The sequence below is a fragment of the Oryctolagus cuniculus genome, chromosome 3 (genome assembly GCF_964237555.1).
Source record: "Oryctolagus cuniculus chromosome 3, mOryCun1.1, whole genome shotgun sequence".
In the NCBI taxonomy this organism is placed as follows: domain Eukaryota; kingdom Metazoa; phylum Chordata; class Mammalia; order Lagomorpha; family Leporidae; genus Oryctolagus; species Oryctolagus cuniculus.
Window position 1 is genome coordinate 184,887,170 of NC_091434.1, and position 22,306 is coordinate 184,909,475.

Consider the following 22,306-nt stretch of genomic DNA (forward strand, 5'->3'; position numbering starts at 1 on the left):
CCCAGTGTGCACGCTAGCAGGAAGCTGCACGGGAGAGTGAGGCCAGGACTTGCAACCACGTGTTCCCAGGAGGCGACCCATGTGACATCCTTACGGCTGCGCCAGACCTTGGTGGTTAACACACTCATGAAAGTTCGCACCGCATTTATTCCCATGCATCTCCTCAGGACAAGGCCATTCTACACAGCCACAGTAGAAGTCATACAGAAAGTTAGAAATGCAAAACTGGACACAGCTTAACTCACGGTCTTCATTGCTAGTTCTTTTTACATTTGTCTACTTATTTGAAAGGCAGAGTTACAGAGAGGCAGAGGCAGCCCGAGAGAGAGGTCTTCCAGCCACTGGTTCACTTTGCCAGGGGCCACAACGGCTGGAGCTGAGCCAGGAACTTTCCCAGGTCTCCCAGTGCTGCCCCCTCTTTGCTATTTCTTTAAACACTGTCTTGTTTTATTTTAAATGTTTTATTTATTTATTTGAAATGTAGAATTATAGACAGAAAGAAAGGTCTTCCATTTGCTGGTTCACTCCCCAAATGGCTGCAATGGCCAGAGCTGGGCCAATCAGAAGCCAGGAGCCGGGAGCTTCTTCCAGGTCTCCCACGTGGGTGCAGGGGCCCAAGCACTTGGGCCATCCTCCACTGCCTTCCCAGGCCACAGCAGAGAGCTGGCTCGGAAGCAGAGCAGCCAGGACTTGAACCGGTGCCCATATGGGATGCTGGCACTGCAGGCAGAGGCTCAGCCTACTTCGCCACAGCACCAGTGTTGGTCATTACTTTTTTTTTTTTTTTTTTTAAGAGAGAGATTTATTTATTTATTTGAGAGGCAGAGTTAGAGAGACAGAGAGAGAGGTCTTCCATCCGCTGGTTCGGACGCAAGGTATCACAGCCTGGGCAAAACCTGGAGGCATTTCGGAGCTTCCTCTGATTGCCCTAGTGCATCTGCCCACAGCCCCAGTGAAGGCTGATTCAGAACCAGGGCCTAGTGGGCGGCCCCCGCCAGAGGCCTGGGCCGCGGGGCCGCCATCTGATTCCCAGGAGAGAACAGCTCCGACTCTCGCCCTGGGACAGGAGTGCAACGGCAGCAAAGCTGGAACGCCAAGAGGAGGCGCTCACTCGGCTTCACTCTCATTTTCCTTTGGTTTTCTTTTCTAGCTCCTCCCCCGCATCGCAGACCGGCCACCCCTCGAACGGCCGCCCCTCGAGACAGAAGCACAAGTAAAGACCGACCCTTTCATGGCAGCAGAGAATTCCTCTCGTCTGCTTTGGCTTCTCCGAGGTCCTGCACATCCAGTCCAGATGGCCCGGGCCTCGGGCCTTCCCCGGAGGCTGCGCCGGTAGACAAGCTCACGCACAGGTTCTCAGGCCTGGGCACTGGCGCTGGCCCTCTGCCTTCCTCGGGCTCGGCCACGCCCACTGAGCCCAGAGGACCGATGAAGGTGGGAGGAAGCCAGCGGCTCCCCGAGAACGGCTGTGCCGCCGGCGCCCCGCGCAGGCCTCCAAGCAGCACAGACTCCGGCCGGAAGAGCTCCTCCGTCCAGGAAAGCACCAGGAAAGGGAGTGATTCTGCACCAACCTCTGAAGCTGGAGCCACAGCGAGTGCGTGCGTCTCGGACCCCCAGGGTGCCGGGGCCGGAAGTGGGGCCGCAGGCTCCCCGCAGGCCTCTCTCTCTAACAATGCTCACGGAGGGGCCGCATATCCGACTGACGGAGCCGGAACCGGTGGGCCATTTGGGGATCCCCTAGCCCTAGGAACAAGCCAAAGAACGGGTGGCGATGACCCCGGAGTGGCGTCGCTGACTGGTAAATACAGAGGAAGCACATTTCGGGCTAATACACCTGTCCCCCACCCCCCAGATGGGTTCAGGCGCACTAAGGATGAAACTACTGATGTAGATAAAGCTGCTGCCCCTGATTGGGGCCTAAACTTGGCAGTGAGTGGGGAAAAAGATGAGACAGGTGCCAGGAGTCAGAGTCTGAGAAGCCGGCACCTGGCCCCGAGTGGGGGATCCACTGCACCTGCCCAAAGTCGGCGCTGTGCCTCTGTCGCCTCCTCCACCTTCTTCAGGCCACAGAACTTCAGCCACTGGGACCTGTGATCAGAGCTCTGTCCACGACTCTGAGACTCGCCAGTGAGCTCACAAGCAGGACCCCAGTGAAGGCACCCCGCGTCTTGATTCTGCAGCAGAGCGACTGTGCCCGCCGGGGTCGCCTTGTTCAAGGACTCGAGTTAGAGGGGCTTGTTTAAGGAGTGGCCTCGGGGAGGAGAGCGGGTATGAAGGCTGGGAAGGACCGGCCGGCAGGCTGCCACGTGTGCTGAGGTTAGGAGTGGGTCCAAGAACACACATGGCCGGTGTGACCCTCGAGCCCCCGTCTGACTTCACGGACGGGCGGGCTGCCTGGGCTCTCCCGAGTGACACACAGGTCCCAGCACCCCTCCAGAACACGGCCCCGTTTCAGTCTTTCCTGTGGGGGGCTGGGGCTGGGTTCTTGATTTCTGTTTTAAACATGAGTATCAGTGAGCTGCCTGTCTTGTGTTACAGACTCGGTGTCTGCTGTCCCGAGTGCCACATCTCCCAGGCTGAACGACCACGGCTCGGAGGAGATCTGTCTCGCCCACCTGTACGGCGGTTGTCAGCGGGACGGTGCGTGACCACAGGGCGCCCGTAGCTCTCCACTCTGGCCACTGTGAGCGGTGCCCTGGACATGAGGGTGCGCTGTGTCCTCTGGACCCTGCTCGCTCTCCTGGCTGGGTCCTGTGGTTCTGTGGTGACTCAGGGTTCGTGATTTGAGGAATCGCTTCCCACAGTGACTGTGCCATCGTTTGTCCCCACCAGCAACGCACCAGGGTTCAGGATTCTGCACGTGGCTTTTGTGGCATCTAAACCCTGCTCTTTTTGTTTTGATGTCACCACGCGGGGTGTTGGGGGGAGTATTTGCTGCAGAAGTTAGGACGTGGTTTGGGGCACCCGTATCCCCTATCAGAGTGCCTGGGTTCAGGTCCTGGCGCCACTGCTGATTCCAGCTTCCTGCGGGTGCATGCCCTGGAAGCCAGCAGGTGATGGCCCAAGAACCTGGGCCCCTGCCACTCGTGGGAGACCTGGATTGGATTCTTGCCTTCCTGCCTGGTCCAGCTGTGGCTGTTGTGGGCATTTGGGGATGGCGCTCTCTGTGTGTCTCTCTATCAGTTTGTCTGACTGCCCCTCAAATAAGTAAATAACATTTTTAAAAAGTCACATGTTTTTGGAACTTGCAAAATGCTTTAAGCATAACAGTGGCAACTTGAACAACCTCTATTTGCTGTGTTGCTGTACTGTGGACTTAAAACATTCACTGTCCATTCAGCAAGTGTTCACCCAATGGCCTTCTGCATGTCCAGCACAAGCCAGTTTTGCATGGGGGATATAAGCTAAACAGTGAGGTAACCTTGTGTTCTCAAAAGATCTACAACTGAGAAACTGTATAAAATAAGTAGGTATAGAAATAAGCAAGCCCAAACTGGGTTTTGGGTCCTGGCTGTTGGAATACCAAAAGGCACGTCATATCAGAGTGGGGTGAGATGGGTTGAGGGGATCATCCTGGAAGGGATGAAGTGGGCCAGGTCTCCAGGAAGTAAGGCAGGTGCCTGTGCTGGACAGACGGCGTTTTGCCCTGATCTGCACAAGGGTATTTCGGAAAGTTGCTGGGAAATGGAAGCAGTCGTAGTGTGCGTCCGTATCCTGCGAGCGTCTTCCGTACGTTACGGTAGCTGGGAGCTCGCGGACGGTGACTGCAAACTTCCGGTTGAATGAAATGAGATGGAAATGTTCATGTGAGTAGGAGGACGTGGGTGTCAGGGAGCTGTTTCCTGACGAGTGCTCGTGGGGAGTAAAGGAGCCCGGTGTGTGAACATGGGCAGTGCAGCAGGAGCCAGCGTGAGCAAGGGGCTGTGGGGGAGCCTGGCAGGGCGGGAGAGGCAGGCCTCGCTGGGGCGGTCAGCAGGGAGCCGGCGTGGATTGTTCGGACCTTGGCTGAACAGGCCTTCCCGCTACCTCTCTGTCCCCGTAGGCAGCTGCAACCGGGTCCACTTCCACCTGCCTTACCGGTGGCAGGTGTTGATTCTAAACAACTGGGTGGACTTCCAGGACATGGAGAAGATCGAGGAGGCCTATTGCGACCCCAAAAACCAGATGTAAGTTGGTGGCTGTGCTCTGGCTTGTGAGATCCACGACATCATCAAAGGAAAACACAGTGCTAGGTACTGGACAAAAAGGAAACACGCGTGGCCTTTGGGATTCACTCAGGCTTGAGATGACTCTTAATCCAAGTGGCAGATGCCTGCTGAGGTAGATCATTAATGAAAAAGCAATCCAAGCTGGGTTGGTTTGAAGTTGTAGCAAGCCTGGCTAATACTGGGGTGCTGGAAGCACTTGTAGCTCAGTGAAGAGACAGTGACAACGTGCTCCGTGGAGCTGCTCTCTCTCATCCTGTCCCGCAGAAACAGCACACGGCGGAGGTTGTATTACGGCCGCGGCAGCTCACAGCTGGGCCATCAGAAGCTCTGATTCAGGGTAAACGGACTCTGGCTTAGCGTCGTGGTTTTAGCCCATGCTCTGGGCGGCTGCACACGCTAGCCCTTCGCACCTTCCATGCTGGAGGTATCCAGGGGCTGTCCCACAGCTCTGCTTCTGTCGGAGCCGGCGCGGGTGACGCGGCCCAGCCTGACGACTGCTGTCTTTGGGACATCTTTCAGCATAGGCAACTGTGGTCAGTTCTTGGCGACGGTTCTCTGTTGCTGCGTGCTGCCACTAGAGGGTGACATCAGCTGGTTTCTTGTTTGCAGAAAGCTGCGTTGTAAGTCAGCCCTCGGCACTGCTGAGGTTTGGGGCCCGATACTTGTTGTGAGGCCTGTTAGCAGTGTCGCTGGCCTCTGTCCCAGATTCCAGTAAGCACTGCCCCTTCCCTTCGCCTCCAGCTGTGAGATGCCGGCTTCGGCAGTGTGCTGCCACATGTACCCGGGGAGGCAGTTCTGCACCTTGTACACTCAGAATCAAGTGTGTTAAAGAATGCAAGAGTTGCTGTTAGTGTTGGTACTAGCTAGCGGTGTTCACCACATCGGAATTAAAACAGAGAAAAATTAAATACGGATGCATTTCAAGGGGGCAGTCAGCTCCTCACCTGTTAACATAAATAGCGTTTCTGTGTAACCATGCAATATATACAGTTATGCACATACAGCCATATGTGGATAAGTATAATTGTTTTCTAAAATAAAACAATTACTGGGAAGAGTAACACTGTTTTATACTTTTGCAAATCTCTTTAATGTCTGGCTTCTGACATCTGCGTCTTGATTCCAGCCCTTGTGAAATCATATAGCACGTAGCCCTCTGGAAACTCCCCGTGTGCGTGAAAGGGAAATCATGTCTCACTGTTATCAGCAAAATAGCTTTGACCTTGAGAACTGCCTCAGAGGGTCTTGGACTGTGCCCGAGTAACTGTCTCAATCTAGTAAGCAATTGGGCAATGACCTGCAAGTTTCTAACTCGCTTTCCAGCATGGAGCCAACCTGCTCTTCAGTGGACACAGTTTTATTTGGGGATTTTTGGAAGGAGATGTAGTTTGTGACACTATGAGATGTGTGCGTAGGCAGCTTGTGTCCGCTCTCGGTCTTGCAGCTTTTCCTTTATCTGTAGGATCCCTCTCAAGAAACTTACGGGTCATTCAGCCCTCAGACTTCAGTTCTGTGTCCTTGCCAGGGAAGGCAGCAGGTGGAAGACGGAGGGCAGGGCGGCGTTTTAACTTTGTGCTTCTCTCGCTCAGCATTTCCATAGGAAGTGACAAAATCAACTTCCAGAAAATGACTTGCAATTGTAATCCCATGCGCCGGGTCAGCACTCCCTCGTCTGTGACCGATCCAGACAGTTCTGTCTTCACCACCCAGTGGATCTGGTACTGGAGAAGCGAATCGGACAGGTGGATCCCGTATGGAGAAGAGGTGCGCTCCCCCCTCACTGTGAGTGGGTCTCCCCTAAACTCAGCGGTGTAGAAGAAGAGCAAGCCATTTGTACAATGACTGACGCGTGCATGTTCACCTCTGGAGAAGGGATGTGCTAGAGGAATTAGCGCAGGTGAGAGGGAGAGAGAGAGATTGTCCACCCACTGGTTCACTCCCCAAATGGCTGCAAAGCCAGGAGCCAGGAGCTTCCTGCAGGTCTCCCGCGTGGGTGCAGGGCCCCAGCACTTGGCCCATCCTCCGCTGCTTTCCCAGGCAGCATCAGCAGGGAGCTGGATCGGAGGTGGAGCTGGGGCTCAGGGGCCCGTGTGGGATGCCATTGTTGTAGGCTCAACTTTCCACCCCACAGCCCCAGCCTTGCCCTCCTTCTCACTAAGAATGGGTCAGGAGTGGGCACTTGGCACAGCGTTTAGGATACCACGTCCCACATCAGAGGGCGGAGCCCCAGCTCTGCTGCTGACCCCTGCTTCCTGCTGATGTGCACCCTGCGAGAAAGCAGTGTTGGCTCAAGTACTTGGGCCCCTGTCACCCACTCGTGGGAGACCCAGAGTGAGCTGCCAACTCCTGGCTAGCCTGACCCAGCCTTAGCTGTTTCAGGGGAGCGAACCAGTGGACAGGAGATGCCTCTTTCTCTCCCTCCCTCCATTTTAAACAACTAAAATAATAGTTTTAAGAAATGAATGAGCCTTGAACGTTGGCTAGTGTTGTGTGAGTTACTACGTAGAGGTAAGAGGCGAGTGCTTGGAGCCAGAAGAGAGGGCGAGGGTGAGAAGCCAGAGGACGGACACAGATGGTGAGACTGCTCAGGGCACCAGGACACTGAATTGGCCGAAGCAGCAGAGCCACTTCCGGTGCAGATGGCCATAGGATGCAGTGGGGGTTTGGGTTCCTACAGCCTTTAGGACTGGAGCTAGGTGAGGCTGGCCCGCAGAGGGGCTGGGGGGATGGGGACAGTGGCCCCTTCTTCCTTCCTTCATTCAGGGTGGGCCGGGGGAGGGAAAGAGACGGGAACTGAAGCCAAAGGCTGAGTTGTGGGCGGGAGGGCTGCTGGGGGTCCCGGGCAGCCTGTGGGCCCTCGGGGGTGATAGGAGGTCTCAATGCCAGAGTCACTGCTGCAGCCGCACATGGTCTCCTGACTCTTCCGCGGAGTGTGGCCGAGCCGCCAGGACGAAGGGGCACAGGGCGCGGGTGTCTGCAGGCCTGAGGCCACCCCCAACTCCGCCGCTGCCGCCGTGGGGGCTGTGCCTATTTTCTATGGTTTCCATGGTTTCTATGTCAAATGCACAGCGGGCACTAAGATAGGGGTTGGAGGACATTCCCATTACAGTGAGATTAGGGCCCTAGGGGGGGCAAAAAACTCCCAGTGGGGACCGGACACTCAGATTCAGACTTGGGCAAGTTCTGCCGCTCGTGTTCCCTAGTAAAACAGCAACAGATCTCAGTGGGTCTCTAACACAAAGCTGCTGCCTGGCACGTTCAGTCTGCAGTAAATGCAAGGTGCTGGGGCCGGTGCTGGGGCTTGGTGGGTGGGGCCCCCACCTGCGGTGCCGGCATCCCACATGGGCACTGGTTTGGGTCCCGGCTGCTCCACTTCTGATCCAGCTCTGTGCTGTGGCCTGGGAAAGCAGAAGGTTGCCCAAACCCGTGGGCCCCTGCACCCGTGTGGAAGACCTGGAAGAAGCTCCTGGCTCCTGGGTTCGGATTGGCCCAGCTCCGGCCATTTCAACCATCTGGGGAGTGAACTAACGGATGGAAGACCTCTCTTTCTCTCTCTGCCTCTGCCACTCTGTAACTCTGCCTTTCAAATAAATACATAAATCTTTAAAAAGAATTGCAAGGTATTTAGAATTTGGCTATCTGTAAACACGATGCTATATTCATTTAATCTGTGACACAGTTTGTTCTGTACCTTGTTCTGTGTCTCGATGATGTAAGCCCGTTCCGAGTAGGCTTTTGTGTCGTTGAAAAGAAAAAGTTCAGGACCTGGGTTCAGTGTTCCCGTGGGCTGTCCAAGGCGAATGAAGGTGGTTCCAGGAGATCTGAACCTGACACTGTGAGTGCCTGCTTTCTCTCAGGGGGCCAGGCACTGCCGCCCAAGTGTGTGGCTCCTGGCCGCCTGCCTTGAGCTCGTGCAGGTCGGGATATGTACAGAAGAGAGTGGACACAAGGGCCTAGACAGGGGTGGGAGCCTTTCGTCTGCCAAGGGCCGTTTGGATACTTGTGGCGTCCTTCGCGGGCCGTACAGAATGATCAGCCAGAAACCAGCCTGCTGTGGATTGATTGAATTTGCTGTGGTTGCCTTGGTGGGGCCAACCACATGATGTCACAGGCCTCACTGGCCACGGGCCAGGTGTCCCCACCCCTGCCGCTTCTGTCTGCTGTGGCTGACATTTCAGTAAGAGTTGGGCAGCTGAGAGTTAGGGTCTTCTTCAGAAGGAACTTTGGCCAACAGAGTGTGTGCACACGGTTTGACGTCGCTTCCTGGGAGACGGGTATCCTTCTGTGGACACTGCCGTGCTGTGTGAATGAGGGCTTGTAGCAGCATGGCTGGTGGGCAGCGGGTGGGGCGTGGGCAGGCGGGAGCAGTGGTGGAGGACAGAGTGTGCGCGGGGCCAGCGGTTGCTGGCCTTGCACAGACAGGTCGCTGGCGATGTTGGTTCCCACGCAGCTAAGCGTTGTAGCCGTGACTCTGGCGTGAAGCATGGTGGGAGTTCATGGCCTGAGGAACTGTGTAGAGTAAGGCAAGCCACGGCTCTGGAAAGCCACGGTCAAGGCGATACTGAGGAGCAGGACAAAAGCCGAGACCTGGTTACTGCAGCCAAGACACAAATCCAAGTCAAGGAGAGCAAATAACTCAAGGCTCTGCCGGCCCATTGTCCCCACTCTTCAAGGCTCTGCCGGCCCGTTGTCCCCACTCTTCAAGGCTCTGCCGGCCCGTTGTCCCCTCTTCAAAGCTCTGTCATCCCATTGTCCCCACTCTTCAAGGCTCTGCCGGCCCATTGTCCCCACTCTTCAAGGCTCTGCCAGCCCATTGTTCCCATTGCAGAACTGAGGTGCTGTGGTTTACCGTAAGGCTGGCCGCTCCTGATGAAACAGGCTGTCCCCACCGTCACTTTAGGTGGCACTGGCTGGGGATTTCCAAGGTACAGCAGGAACAGCTGCGGGTGTCCTTGTGCAGGGCAGGCATCCGGTCTGGCGGTCCGGACACGTTAGGACACCCACACCCCATCAGGAATGATGGGAGTGTCGGCTCCCCTGCCCATGCTGACTTGCACTGCACGGCCTGAGGGCCGGCTCAGCCGGGCGTGGGTGGGTGAGTCGCGACCACTGGTGCGGGAGACCTGGATTGGGGTGCTTCCTCCTGTCTTTGGCCTGGCACATACCTGGCTGCTGTGGGCACTTGGCAGTGAGCCAGTGGGTGAGAGCTCTGTCGTCTGTTTCCTTCAGTCTTTTTCTCTTGAATAGATAAATCAATAAATAAAAATTTCAAAAACATAAAAATATACTCCTATGCAAGAAACATCTGATAACTGACCCAGAGGTCACGTAGACGTAAGAGAGGAACGCTTCCGGACTTGGACAGTTGTCTCTGGACAGAGCCTCGCGGTCAGTTGGCTGCGTGACCTCCTGCCGGCTGCGGGCCATGGCAGCGGCGTGCACCGATGTTGTGAGTGCTGTAGTGCCCTTGACGGAGCCGCTCGGGCTCATCTTTGATGTGGGCTGAGCCTACGGGGACGTGTCCCTTGGAGATGGCGCCACCTGTACAGTGTTCAGCAAGACCCGAGGAGGCAAGGGCGGAACCAAGACGCCCAGACGCTGGCCTGGCGGCCCTGTGCTGTGCAGCAGGACAGTCGCCCGCCAGGAGGCTCTTTAATTTAGAACATTACTTACACTTTATTAAGTGTTCGGTTTCATGGCTGAAGAACGGCCACATGTGGCCACAGGTGGGAGAGAAAATGCGCCAGTCTGGCACGTGACCATTTTGAGTTGAAGGTGGTTGGAAAACAGCAGGTGCAAGGCGGTCACTGTGGTCTTGTGCTCCTTGAAAGCCAGTGGACTGCCACGGGACACGTCCTCCCTGTAACGGAAGGGAAGCGATGTTCTGTTCTTCCAGGACAGCGCCGGGCTGAGGGGTATCTGTACAGACCTAGCTGGACTCAGCCTTGTCCCAGCCGTTTCTCCACCCATGTCCCCACCGCAGAGCAGCCCCTCTGCCGTGACATTTTCTCAGTTGTCTAATTCAGTAAGTAAGGGTTCGGTTCCAATAGCATCTTTGGATCTTTGCTGTCTTGTGAAGGCGCCCGTGCCGTGTAAGCCGTGTAAGCTTGTATTGAATAACTGTGTTCGGTTTGTTTTCCTCGGTGTAATTCTCCAACCCAGCTGAAAAATCCTAAAAGGGTACAGGCAAACTTTTTTTTAAGGATTTTATTTATTTACTTCAGAGGCAGAGTCACAGACAGAGAAAGGGAGAGATGGAGAGAAACATCTTCCATCTTCCACTACCCAATAGCTGCGACGGCCGGAGCTGGGTCAATCCGAGGCCAGGAGCCAGGAGCCTCTTCCGGGCCTCCCATGTGGGTGCAGGGGCCCAAACACTTGGGCCGCCTGCTGCTGCTTTCCCAGGCCATAGCAGAGAGCTGGATGGAAGTGGCCCAGCGCCCATGTGGGATGCCGGCACTGCAGGCGGTGGCTTCACCCGCTCCGCCACAGCGCCAGCCCCACGCTGCCATATAGGGGTGTACAGAGAATGGTCCCACCACTGCAGAACGTTCTAGTAAACAGTGGTCAGTCGTCCCTAGGCCAGCAGCACCTGGGAGCTGTGTGAAAGGCAGAGGCCAGGCCCCTCTCCCGTTTGCTCTGAGTCGACATCTGCGCTCGCACAGCACCGCCGAGATGCTCAGGAGAAGGGCTCTGGGCTGTTAAGCCAGGAGCGGCAGGCAGCCGGCGAGTACCGTCCGTCAGCCGCAGGGACGGGGGCGCCGTGCCGCCCTGGCCCACAGGCGCTGCCTCCCGGAGCTGCTGTCTGGGCCCGGGGAAGCACGTGGTTCATCCTCCTGATGGGTGCTGCGTCTGAAGTGGTGGCCATGGGTGTCTTCACGGGATGACGGGATGGTTGGGTGCTGTGGGTTGAGAAGGCTCTTCCACCCCTTGTCAAACGTGGCAGGCCGGGTCCCAGTCACGCTGGGGGTATTTGGACACAGCTCTTGCTCCAGCCAAGCCCCACTGCAGGCTAAGCAGACCCCCCCCCCAGCCCTCTGCCCCTCTGTGGGCTAAGCAGACCCCCCCAGCCTTCTGCCCTCTGCAGTCTAAGCCGAGCCCCCATCCCCTCTGCCCCTCTGCAGGCTAAGCAGACCCCCCCCCCCGGCCCTCTGCCCCTCTGTGGGCTAAGCAGACCCTGCCCCTCTGCAGGCTAAGCAGACCCCTCCCCCTGGCCCTCTGCCCCTCTGCGGGCTAAGCTGACCCCTCCCCCCAGCCCTCTGCCCCTCTGTGGGCTAAGCCGACCCCCCTAGCCCTCTGCCCCTCTGCGGGCTAAGCTGACCCCTCCCCCTGGCCTTCTGCCCCTCTGTGGGCTAAGCCGACCCCCCTAGCCCTCTGCCCCTCTGCGGGCTAAGCCGACCCCTCCCCCTGGCCCTCTGCCCCTCTGCGGGCTAATAAGCAGACCCCCCCTAGCCCTCTGCCCCTCTGCGGGCTAAGCCGATCCCCCTAGCCCTCTGCCCCTCTGTGGGCTAAGCCGACCCCTCCCCCTGGCCTTCTGCCCCTCTGCGGGCTAAGCAGACCCCAAGTGTCTGTGAGATTTCCTGAAAGCCTACACTGGGGTCTTTACTGTTGTTATTATTATTTTTTTTTAATTAGAACCACAACCAGCCAAGCTCGAATATCGACTCTTCGTACCTGGAGTCTTTGTTTCAGTCCTGTCGGAGGGGGATTGTGCAGTTTCAGGCGGGTTCTCGAAACTATGAGCTCAGTTTCCCAGGTAAGTGTCGGTGCTTGGTGTGCCCGCGGGAGGGGAGCAGACTGCACGTGCCCAGGGAGTGGTGCCCAGGCAGTGGTGCCCAGTGGCCGTTCCGGAGCTCTGGCTCAGACAGGCGCTCGCTGTGCAACGCCGGGAAGGGCAGGCGGCCTCTCTGGCCCAGGTCCCTCAGCTGGAACATCAAGGAATTGGACTAAGTAGACCCGGCGGCGGTGTGTGTATGTGTGTGTGTGTGTGTGTGTGCTTCCGGCTCTGCCGTGCCGAGTTCTGGCTCTGGGTGGGCAGTGTCCCAGGCTACAGCTGAATTTTACAAGGCCATGGCCTGGGGCTTTTGGGCACCTGCAGAGTTCGGGAATCTGGAGGTTCCTTTTAGGCTTGGTCTTAGGCCAACGGCTCCGTCCGTCACTTTGACTAAAGCACTTTGCATTCCTCCCTGGCTGTTTGCACCTCGATGGACAGGTCTTCCAGCTGGCTCCCACCGGGCCAGCTGCTGTGTTCTGCGTCGACGAGGCTTGCAAATGCCCTGTTGGTCGCACGTCCCTGGACGCTGCCAGCACACGGCAGACCCTTGTCCTTTGGGGCCCAGAGCCGCAGGGGCCTGGGGAGAAGTGTGCAAGTCCCCAGGCGGCGCCTGGACCTCTTGCCGTGGGCCTAGTAACAGGGCTTCCAGGGCCGTTAGACCAAGCGTTCTGGAAGGAGCTTGTCCAGGTGGAGATGCTAGAATACGCTTACCCTCTCGTGCCCCCAGTCTCTCCCAGGACGCTGTTTCCCAGAACAGAAAGTGGCAGGCACGGAGGTCTTTAGCGAAGCCTCCTGTGCTCCCACACAAGGGGATTCCCTGTGTGCAGGAAGGCAGCGGCTGAAGAAATTGGGATATGAAGTTCCAGTGGCGCATGGCATAGTCACTAAAACTTGTGGCCCCCAAACCTGCGCAGTTTGAAGTCGTTAAATGAAAAAGGCAGAATCCCGGGTTTGCACCTAGGACTTTTCTGTTTGTGCATTTAAATGCAAAAGGCTTTTAAAAATGTAATGTGTGTGATACTTGCAGCAACGAGCGTGTGGACCAAGACTGGGAGGAGTGGAGAAAGAGGAAATCTGTATCATTGGGTGATAGAATTAAAGATGACTTAAATTTAAAAATCTTTTCTTTGGTGATTGAACAGGGTGGTGGAGAGACGACAGCTGCTGTTCCCAGAATCCCGCTCAGAGCAGGTCACAGGGTTCCTGTCTTCTCTATTTTTATTAAAAATACTTTAGACAGAGGCTGGCGCTGTGGCGCAGTAGGTTAATCCTCCGCCTGCAGTGCCGGCATCCCATATGGGTGCCGGTTCTAGTCCCGGCTGCTCCTCTTCCAATCCAGCTCTCTGCTATGGCCTGGGACAGCAGTAGAAGATGGCCCAAGTCCTTGGGCCCCTGTACCCGTGTGGGAGCCTAGGAGGAAGCACCTGGCTCCTGGCTTCGGATCGGCCCAGCTCTGGCCGTTGCGGCCATCTGGGGAGTGAACCAGCGGATGGAAGACCTTTCTCTGTCTCTCCCTCTCACTATCTGTAACTCTGCCTCTCAAATAAATAAATGAAAAATCTTTAAAAAAATACTTTATACAAAAGGCAGACACGTGTGCATAAGTACACACACACATACACTCACACACGCCCTCAGACACACACACTCACATAGACACACACATGCACAGAGCCTCTGTCTGCTAGGTCACCTTCTCAAATGCTCAAAACGGCCAGTGCTGGGCCAGGGCTGCAGCTAGAGGCTACAACTTCTTAAAAAAAGTTTTTTAGGGGCCCGTGCTGTGGCACAGCAGGTAAAGCCGCCGCCTGCAGTGCCGGCATCCCATATGGGTGCTGGTTCGAGTCCCAGCTGCTCCACTTCGAATTCCGCTCCTTGCTGATGCACCTGGAAAAGCAGTAGAAGATGGCCCAAGTGCTTGGGCCCCTGCACTTGCATGGGAGACCCCCTGCAGGTCTCCCACATGGGCGCAGGGGCCCAAGCACTTGGGCCATCTCTTCCGCTGCGTTCCCAGCCATTAGCAGGGAGTTGGATGGGAAGTGGAGCAGCCTCATGGGATGCTGGTGCCCCTGACAGCTGAACCCACTATGCCACAGTGCTGCCCCCTAGAGGCTCACGCGAGGGTGACAGGGACGCAGCTACCCCTGGGGGTCTACCCCGGCAGGCCGCTGAAATTGGGAGCCAGAGTGGGAATCAAACCCAGGCACTCCGCTATGGGATGCAGGCGTCTGTTTTTGTTTTCTTTTCAAGATTAATTTATTTGACAGGGAGAGAGAATCTTCCATCTGCTGCTGGTTCACTCCCTGAATGGCTGCACTAGCTGGGTCTGGGCCAGGAGCCAGAAGCCCCACTCCAGCCTCCCACATGGTGGACAGTACTGAAGCACGCGGCTGTCTTTTGCCTGTTCCTAGGCGCGACAGCCGGGAGCTGGATCTGCAGCCGGCAGCCGGACTCAAACAACCTCTGCTAGGGGGAGGTGTCTGGAGGGGCGGCCTGACCCCTGTGCTGCCACAGTGACCCTCTACCTGCCAGGCCACGAGCTTGCCCTGTCTTTTCTTTTTCTCTTTTATTGATTTGAGAGGCAGAGAAAGAGGGACAGATAGAAGGAGAGGCAGAGACGAGAGAGGGCGCTCCCATCTGCTGGGCAAACCCCAAACATGCACAGAGACCTGCAGAGGCCAGGTTTGGGCCTGGTTGAAGCAGGAATCAATCAATCCAGTGTTGTCCCTGTGCTGTCTCCTAATAGTTCCAAAGTTTTAGGTTTCACATTCACGTCTGTAATCCATTTCTAGTTGATTTTTGTACTGGTGAGAGGTGGGGGTCTAGTTCCATTCTTGTGATATCCTTTGTCCCCATAATGTTTATTAAAGAGACTGTCCTTTTTTCCAATGCATGTTCTTTGCACCTTTGTCAAAGATGAGTTGGCTGCGGATGTGTGGGTTTACTTCTAGGGTAGATTCTGTTCCATAGGGGTCTGCTTTTATGTCAGTACCATGCTGTTTTAATTACTGTGGCTTTGTAATATATTTTAAAGATTTTATTTATTTATTTGAAGGGCAGAGCTACAGAGAGGCAGAGAGAGAGAGGTCTTTCATCCCCGATTCACTCCTCAAATGGCCGCAACGGCTGGAGCTAAGCTGATCCGGAGCCAGGAGCTTCTTCCAGGTCTCCCATGTGAGTGCAGGGGCCCAAGCACTTGGGCCATCCTCCACTGCCCTCCCAGGCCACAGCAGAGAGCTGGATCGGAAGAGGAGCAGCCAGAACTTGAACTGGCGCCCATATGAGATGCTGGCACTGCAGGCGGCAGCTTTATCCGCTAAACCACAGCGCCAGCCCCTGTAATATGTTTTAAAGATTTATATATTGGAGATACAGAGATAGAGATATATTCCATCTACTGGTTCGCTCCCCAAATAGCCACAGCAACCAGGTTTGGTCCAGGCCAAAGCCAGGAACTGGAAACTCCAGCTGGGTCTCCCAGATGGGATCAGGGGCTGAAGTGTTTGCGCCGTCTTCCGCTGCCTTCCCAGGGGGATTAGCAGGAAGCTGGATTAGCAGTGGAGCGACTGGGCCTCAAACCGGCACGCTGACAGGCTGCCCGCACCACCCTGCTGTGTGGCTCACCCTGCTGTGTCACAGCGCTGGCGCAGGGTCCCTGGGTGAGATGGTGTCTGCACGCAGGCACAGTGGGACTGCTCTCTGTTCACTCCCTCTCCCCTTCCTCCTGCCCGATGGCTTTCGCGAGGACTCCAGGGCTGTGCGGAGCCAGCGTGGTGAACGCGGGCCCAGATCCGGTGGTGTGTGTCTGGGACTGTGTAGCCCTCCTATCTGAGGGGTGTGGCGGTAGGCTGGACACAGTATTCTTGGATTTTGTCCTTTCTTCCGTGTGGTTCGGTGAAAACCCCTTCTCTCCTGACTCGTGAGAGTTCTCCGAGGATCGCCGTCAGGCACGCGGGGCCCCTTGCTTTGTCCGTTCACCGGGGCAGCTTGGCCGTCACCGGGCTTGGGTGACGGGTGACCTCCGACCTTTCTGCAGGCTTCCCTGGGCCGGGGGGTGTTGTATCCTGAGCTCGTGCGCTTTCCTGGCCTTTCCGGGGCTCCCTGGGCTCCGTGACTTGACTGCCTGCCCCGGACCTGCCGCAGGCTGCTCTCCGCGCTCTGCCTTCCCCCTGTTGTCAGCTGCCCTGAGCTTGAGCCCGGCCCTTCCCGTCTGACCGCTGCTCTCAGCGCCCTGCGTGCCGTCAGCCTCTGCCCGTGTGCTTTTCAGTTGCAGCTTTTCTGCTTGCGCTTGTTTAATCATTTCCTTCTCTCCATCAACCCTCGCTAGAAGGTTGCGTCGGCTCTGTCCTCTTGAGTTTTGTTGGATTTCCTCAAAACAGCTGTTCTGAAACATCCGTCCAGGCGTCTGGAAATTTCAGCTCTGGATGTGGGTTTCTGGTGCCTTGTTTTGCTCTTCAGGCTCCCTGGGAGTGCCTGGTGCTCGGTGCTGGTGCTCGGTGCTGGTGCTCCCTGGGAGTGCCTGGTGCCTGGTGCTCGGTGCTGGTGCTCGGTGCTGGTGCTCCCTGGGAGTGCCCGGTGCTCGGTGGTACACAACACCGTGTGCACACTGAAGTACTGGTGACAGCAGGCTGGCTTCACTTGGGGCCATCCTTCTAGAAGTTCCAGGCGGTTTGTTTACTGTCTCTGGGCCTGTGGGTATTTATGCCGCTGCTGCCCTAGGTAGTATGCCAAGTCATAGTTGGCCAGGTCTGCTGTTGGTAGGTTTTAGTGATGCGGTCTTGTAACACGCCGCAAACCCGGATTTTCCCAGAACTGCCGTGTGGAGGTCCGTCCCTCCCAGCCTCTCCCTGGGCCGGCAGTCCGTCCCTCCCAGCCTCTCCCTGGGCCTGTAGTCCGTCCCTCCCAGCCTCTCCCTGGGCCTGCAGTCCGTCCCTCCCAGCCTCTCCCTGGGCCTGCAGTCCGTCCCTCCCAGCCTCTCCCTGGGCCTGCAGTCCGTCCCTCCCAGCCTCTCCCTGGGCCTGCAGTCCGTCCCTCCCAGCCTCTCCCTGGGCCTGCAGTCCGTCCCTCCCAGCCTCTCCCTGGGCCTGCAGTCCGTCCCTCCCAGCCTCTCCCTGGGCCTGCAGTCCGTCCCTCCCAGCCGCTCCCTGGGCCTGCAGTCCGTCCCTCCCAGCCTCTCCCTGGACCTGCAGTCCGTCCCTCCCAGCCTCTCCCTGGGCCTGCAGTCCGTCCCTCCCAGCCGCTCCCTGGGCCGGCAGTCCGTCCCTCCCAGCCGCTCCCTGGACCTGCAGTCCGTCCCTCCCAGCCGCTCCCTGGACCTGTGGTAGTCTCGATTCCTTGTCTCGTGTCTTTGACTGCCACAATGCAAGACCACCTCCGGAGCCCTCAGCCCAGCAAGACCAGCGCCCCTGCTGAGGTGGGCTCGCTGCCCAGCACTGCCCGTCAGCCACTGCTGATGCTGGCTGGGGTGCCGGAGCGCTCGGCGGGGACCATGGAGCTCTGTGGGGTGCTGAAGGGGCAGTGGCTCTGTCTGCAGGTGCTGGCCTGGGGGCAGGATTGCTGGGAGCTGGTCTCTGCTGGGTTTGATCAGCCTGGCACCGAGTCCCAAAGCAGCCGTGGGACTCCACGCTGCCTACTCCAGCTTGTAGGGGAGATGGTAGAGGTAGTCCCGCGGCTACTACTCCGGCAGGCTGTAGGTGGGTCACACAGTCGCCAGGCCCCGTGTAAGCTTGGCGTGCGCCTCAGGCCTGCAAGAGGCCGGTGGTGCTACATGCCAAAGCAGGTCTGTCTCGGGCGCAGACCTCTGCCCAATCCCGGGCAGGTCCAGGGCCTCTTGCCTTGGGACAAAGCCATCAGGATCCCGCAGTCACAGGTCCCTGCAGGGTCCCATGGCAAAATGAACCTGGCTCCCCAGAGTGCATGGTGCGCCCGATGCATCTTGTGCCGGCGACTTGACATGTGTCGAGCTGTCACACGCGTGTCCTGGGAGCTGGGGAGACCACGGTGCCTCATCTTGGTACAGCCACAAGAGTTGTGGTGAAGAAAGCAGGAAGACAAAGAGTTGCCCACATCACCACTCCCCCTGCTCCATGGCCAGCAGCAGGCCCACCAGGGCTGACCCCCTGCCCCAGGCCCCAGGCCGATACCTTTGGAGTATACTTTGCATGTTGCTGACTTCTGCCCCTCGGCGTAGAGGCTTCGTGTGTGCTGCTGCTTGTATGGTAGTTCGTCTTCCTCTTGCTGGATGAAATTCCATTACATGGATACACTACAGCCTGTTTTGAACTCAGCAGGTGACGGAAATTTGGGTTGTTTCCATTTTTGTTATTGTAATTGCCAGGTAATATCTAACCAAGTAGTAACAACCAAACACGAATGTTGCTGTGAGCACTGGTGCCGATCTTCGTGTGAACGTAGGTCTCTTGCTTCTGGCGGATACCTCGGCACCACGCTGCTCTCTGGGTCTCGTCATAGGAGCGTTGAGGCACGAGTTTTCCTCTCGCGAGCGGTTTCGTCCAGAGGGTCGGGTCTTTCGTACCTACACAGAAGTTTGCTGTGTCAACAGCCCTGGGACAAACTACAAGAAGCCTTTCCGGACTAATTCTTGATTCTTGTTTGTTTGTTTTCACCTAAAGGGATGATTCAGACCAACATAGCTTCCAAGACTCAGAAGGGCGTTGCGAGGAGGCCAGCCTTCGTGTCCCTGTGGGAGGTGGAGCAGATGAAAAGGATACTGGAGTAAGTGGCCCCGCGCTGCCGCGGGCTCCGCGGGTGGGCTCCTCGGCGCACAGTGTGCTCCTGCGGAATGAGGAGTGAGGAGGGCACTGGGGAAGCAGGGTGGCGTGACAGGAGTGCCAGCGCAGGGGGCCAGTGTCTCCCCTGACCCCCGGGCAACTCTGGGCAGCTCTCTCACCCGGGCCCGCCGTGAGCGGCTGGCTTCCTGGGGGTGCCTAAGAGGTAGGCGCCGTGTGGGGTCTTGTTTTGCTGTGGGTTCCTCTGTGTGTCTTTAATTTCGCCGCTGACCTGTGGAGAACGGGAGGTGCAGAGTGAGATGGAGAGACAAGCCAGAGGGAGGGCTGGAGAAAGTGAGCTTGATGGGGAGAGCTGCTTCTTTCGTTTTAGTTTAATCTAAGTGACATGATGATCGGACCAAGTCACAGTGATGGGGGTGTTTCAAGGACATTTTTGCTGTGGGCGAGTCATTGTAACTGTTTGCTCATGGAATGCGTAGTAAAATTACACTGTCTGTGAACATTATGGTGTTTCCTGGGTGATGGATGATTATGTAAACAGCTTTCAAGGCAGAGGAATCAAGGTGTTCTAATTAGGTTCTTTTGGTTGCAAGTGTCCAGGGTAGTTCATAAAAAAGGAAATTATAAAAAGAAATGCGAGAGACTGGAAAATAGCCTCTTGCAAGGATCCACGAATAGGCTGGGAACTGAGCCGTGCCCGGGCCTCAGGAGTGGCCCCTGTCCCGCCTGGGAACTGGAGCAGCCTCGGGTCGCAGCCCGGCTGCGGATCGCCTGGGTCCACAGTCTGCCCGCGTGTTGTTAGTGGACTAGATTTGGACCAAGGACTCACTCTGAACCCTCTCATCCATAAAATGGCTTCGTCATAATATGTCCTCCAGGTTGCTTGATCAATACATTCCGGACAGAACTGCACTAATACATCAGTGTTTGGTACCTGTAGCTGCTCTTACTACTTTTTAAAAAACATTTGTTCAATCTATTTATTTGAATGGCAGAGTGACAGTTGAGAGTGGGGGCGGGGTGGGGAGAGAGAGGGAGACAAAAAGAGAGCTTGTCCATCCTCTGATTCACTCCCCAAGTGGCAGGCCCAGGCTGGAGCCCGGAGCTGGGAGCTCCGTCCAGGTCTTCCATGTGCATGCACTTGGGCCGTCTGCCATTGCTTCCCAGGCATCAGCAGGGAGCTTGACTGGAAGTGGAGCAGCTGGACTCAGGCTGGTGCTGTCATATGGGATGTTGGCATCGTAAGCAGAGACCTGCCCGCGGCCCGCAGCGCTGGCCCCTCCTCGTGCGATTTTTATTCCCCTGCAGTTAACTGTGTGTGCGCACACGTGTGTGCGCTGTGCGCACGTGTGTCTCCCTCACATAGGCTTTACACTGTGTGAACATAAGTAATCAGAGATGATTGAAGGTGCACAGGAAAGGGTGCCGTGGCCCATGGGTTAACCTCCGCCTGCGCGCCAGCCTCCCGTGTCAGAGCTGCTCCTCTTCCCATCCAGCTCCCTGCCAGTGCCCTGGGAAGCCAGTGAAGGATGGCTCAAGTCCCTGGGCCCCTCAGCCCACGTGGGAGACCGGATGGATCAGGGCTCCTGGCTTCTGCCTGGCCCAGCTATGGCATGGAGGGCATTTGTGGAGTGAACCAGCAGAGGGAGGATCTCTGTCTCTCTACCTGTCCATCCCTCGCTCTGTCATTCTGCCTTAGATTTAATAAGTGACAAATAAGTCTTTTAAAATTATATATATGTAGGAAGATGTGTGTAGGTTATATGGAAAAGCTGCGTTTTATATAAAAACCTGCAGGTTCTGGTATCCAGGAAGCGTCCTGAAAGCAATCCCCCAACGATGCTGAGTGACAGTGCCCAGCACAGGAAGATGGGGGGGGGGAGGGCAGGGGAGGGGAGGGGAGACCCAAGGATGCTGAGTGACAGTGCCCAGCACAGGAAGATGTGGGAGACGGGGGAGAGGAGACCCAAGGATGCTGAGTGACAGTGCCCAGCACAGGAAGATGTGGGAGACGGGGGAGAGGAGACCCAAGGATGCTGAGTGACAGTGCCCAGCACAGGAAGATGGGGGGGAGGGCAGGGGAGGGGAGGGGAGGGGAGACCCAAGGATGCTGAGTGACACTGCCCAGCACAGGAAGATGCAGAGGGAGGGAGAGGGGGAGGGGAGGGGAGGGGAGACCCAATGATGTTGAGTAACACTGACCAGCACAGGAGGATGTGGAGGGGGAGGGGAAGGGGGGACCCAAGGATGCTGAGTGACACTGCCCAGCACAGGAAGATGTGAGGGGGGGAAGGGGAAGGGGAGGGGAGGGGGAGGGGAGAGGGGAGGACCCACTGATGTTGAGTGACAGTGCCCAGCACAGGAAGATGTTGGGGAGGGGGAGGGGGAGAGGGGGACCCAAGGATGCTGAGTGACAGTGCCCAGCACAGGAAGATGCAGAGGGAGGGGGAGGGGAGACCCAAGAATGCTGAGTGACAGTGCCCAGCACAGGAGGATGTGAGGGGGGAAGGGGAAGGGGAGAGGAGGGGGAGGAGAGGACCCACTGATGCTGAGTGACAGTGCCCAGCACAGGAAGATGTGGAGGGGGAGGGGGAGGGGGATCACATGTGCAGAAGTTTCATTACCACATGTTGTTGTAGTTGTTCTATTTCATTATAGGTGTTGTCAGTCACTTACTGTGCCTAATTTACAAATCAAGCTTTGCCAGATAATGTACAAGAAAAAGCAGTATCAGTAGGTTCAGTGCTGTTCATGGTTTCTGGCATCCGCTGGGTGTCTGGAATGTATCCTCTGGGGGTATGTGGGGACCACTGTGTTATAGTGAAGATGACTTAATTTTAACCTCCGAGTTCCAGTCTTACCCCTTCAACCTTACCCTCCACCACTGAGTGCCTAATTTTGTCTGAATTTCTTTTTTTTTTGATTTCCTAGAATTTGATTACCCTAGAATTAGAATCTGCCATGGTCCCTTGAATGCTTTTAATATTCAAATTAATAAACTAAGACACATGAAGGGTTCGGAAGGGAGAGGCAAAGTCCATGGCTTCCTGGGACTTCCAGGAAGTCTGGTGCACGAGGCGCTAAGGGGCTACTCAAGTTCCTGACCGGTGTTTGGTGGGGAAAAGGCAGAATAAGACGGCGTGGGGGTGCCGCCTGCATTCAGGCAATTGATGACATCATCGTAACTGTGTCTGCTCATTAGAATGATCCTTGGGACACAATGGGTTAAGCCTCTGTGACGCTGGCATCCCATATCAGAGTGCCGGTTCGAGTCCCAGCAGCTCCGCTTCCATGCTGGCTTCCTGTTGGTGCGCCTGGGAAAGCAGCAGAGGAGAGGATGGCCCCGGCCGCCCTTGTGAGCGCTCAGGTGGAGCTCCAGGCTCCTGGCTTTGGCCTGCAGCAGCCGTGGCCGTTGTGACCACTTGGAGGCGTGAACCAGCCGATGGAAGACCGTCTCTCTTTCTGTCCCCTGACCCCCGTTACTTTGTCTTTCAATTAAATGAATAAATAACTCCTAAAAAAACAGTGATTCTGGCAGGAGGTCTGGATGGAATTCCGTTTGAACTGTGTTTCCT

General features: G+C 56.6%; 1 protein-coding gene across 4 annotated transcripts in view; it reads left to right on the forward strand.

The window, feature by feature from the left end:
- The window catches only part of ZC3HAV1 (zinc finger CCCH-type containing, antiviral 1), a 57,952-nt gene that overhangs the window by 23,701 nt on the left and 11,945 nt on the right, over positions 1-22,306 (forward strand). For 2 of the 4 annotated variants that reach the window (XM_070071438.1, XM_070071440.1), the window contains exons 4-9: positions 1,151-1,798; positions 2,539-2,640; positions 4,043-4,166; positions 5,798-5,990; positions 11,844-11,964; positions 18,615-18,717. In XM_070071438.1, coding sequence (XP_069927539.1) covers positions 1,151-1,798; positions 2,539-2,640; positions 4,043-4,166; positions 5,798-5,990; positions 11,844-11,964; positions 18,615-18,717 — 1,291 coding nt within the window. The remainder of the gene's footprint in view (positions 1-1,150; positions 1,799-2,538; positions 2,641-4,042; positions 4,167-5,797; positions 5,991-11,843; positions 11,965-18,614; positions 18,718-22,306) is intronic. The other 2 variants (XM_070071439.1, XM_070071441.1) reach the window with 1 other exon arrangement.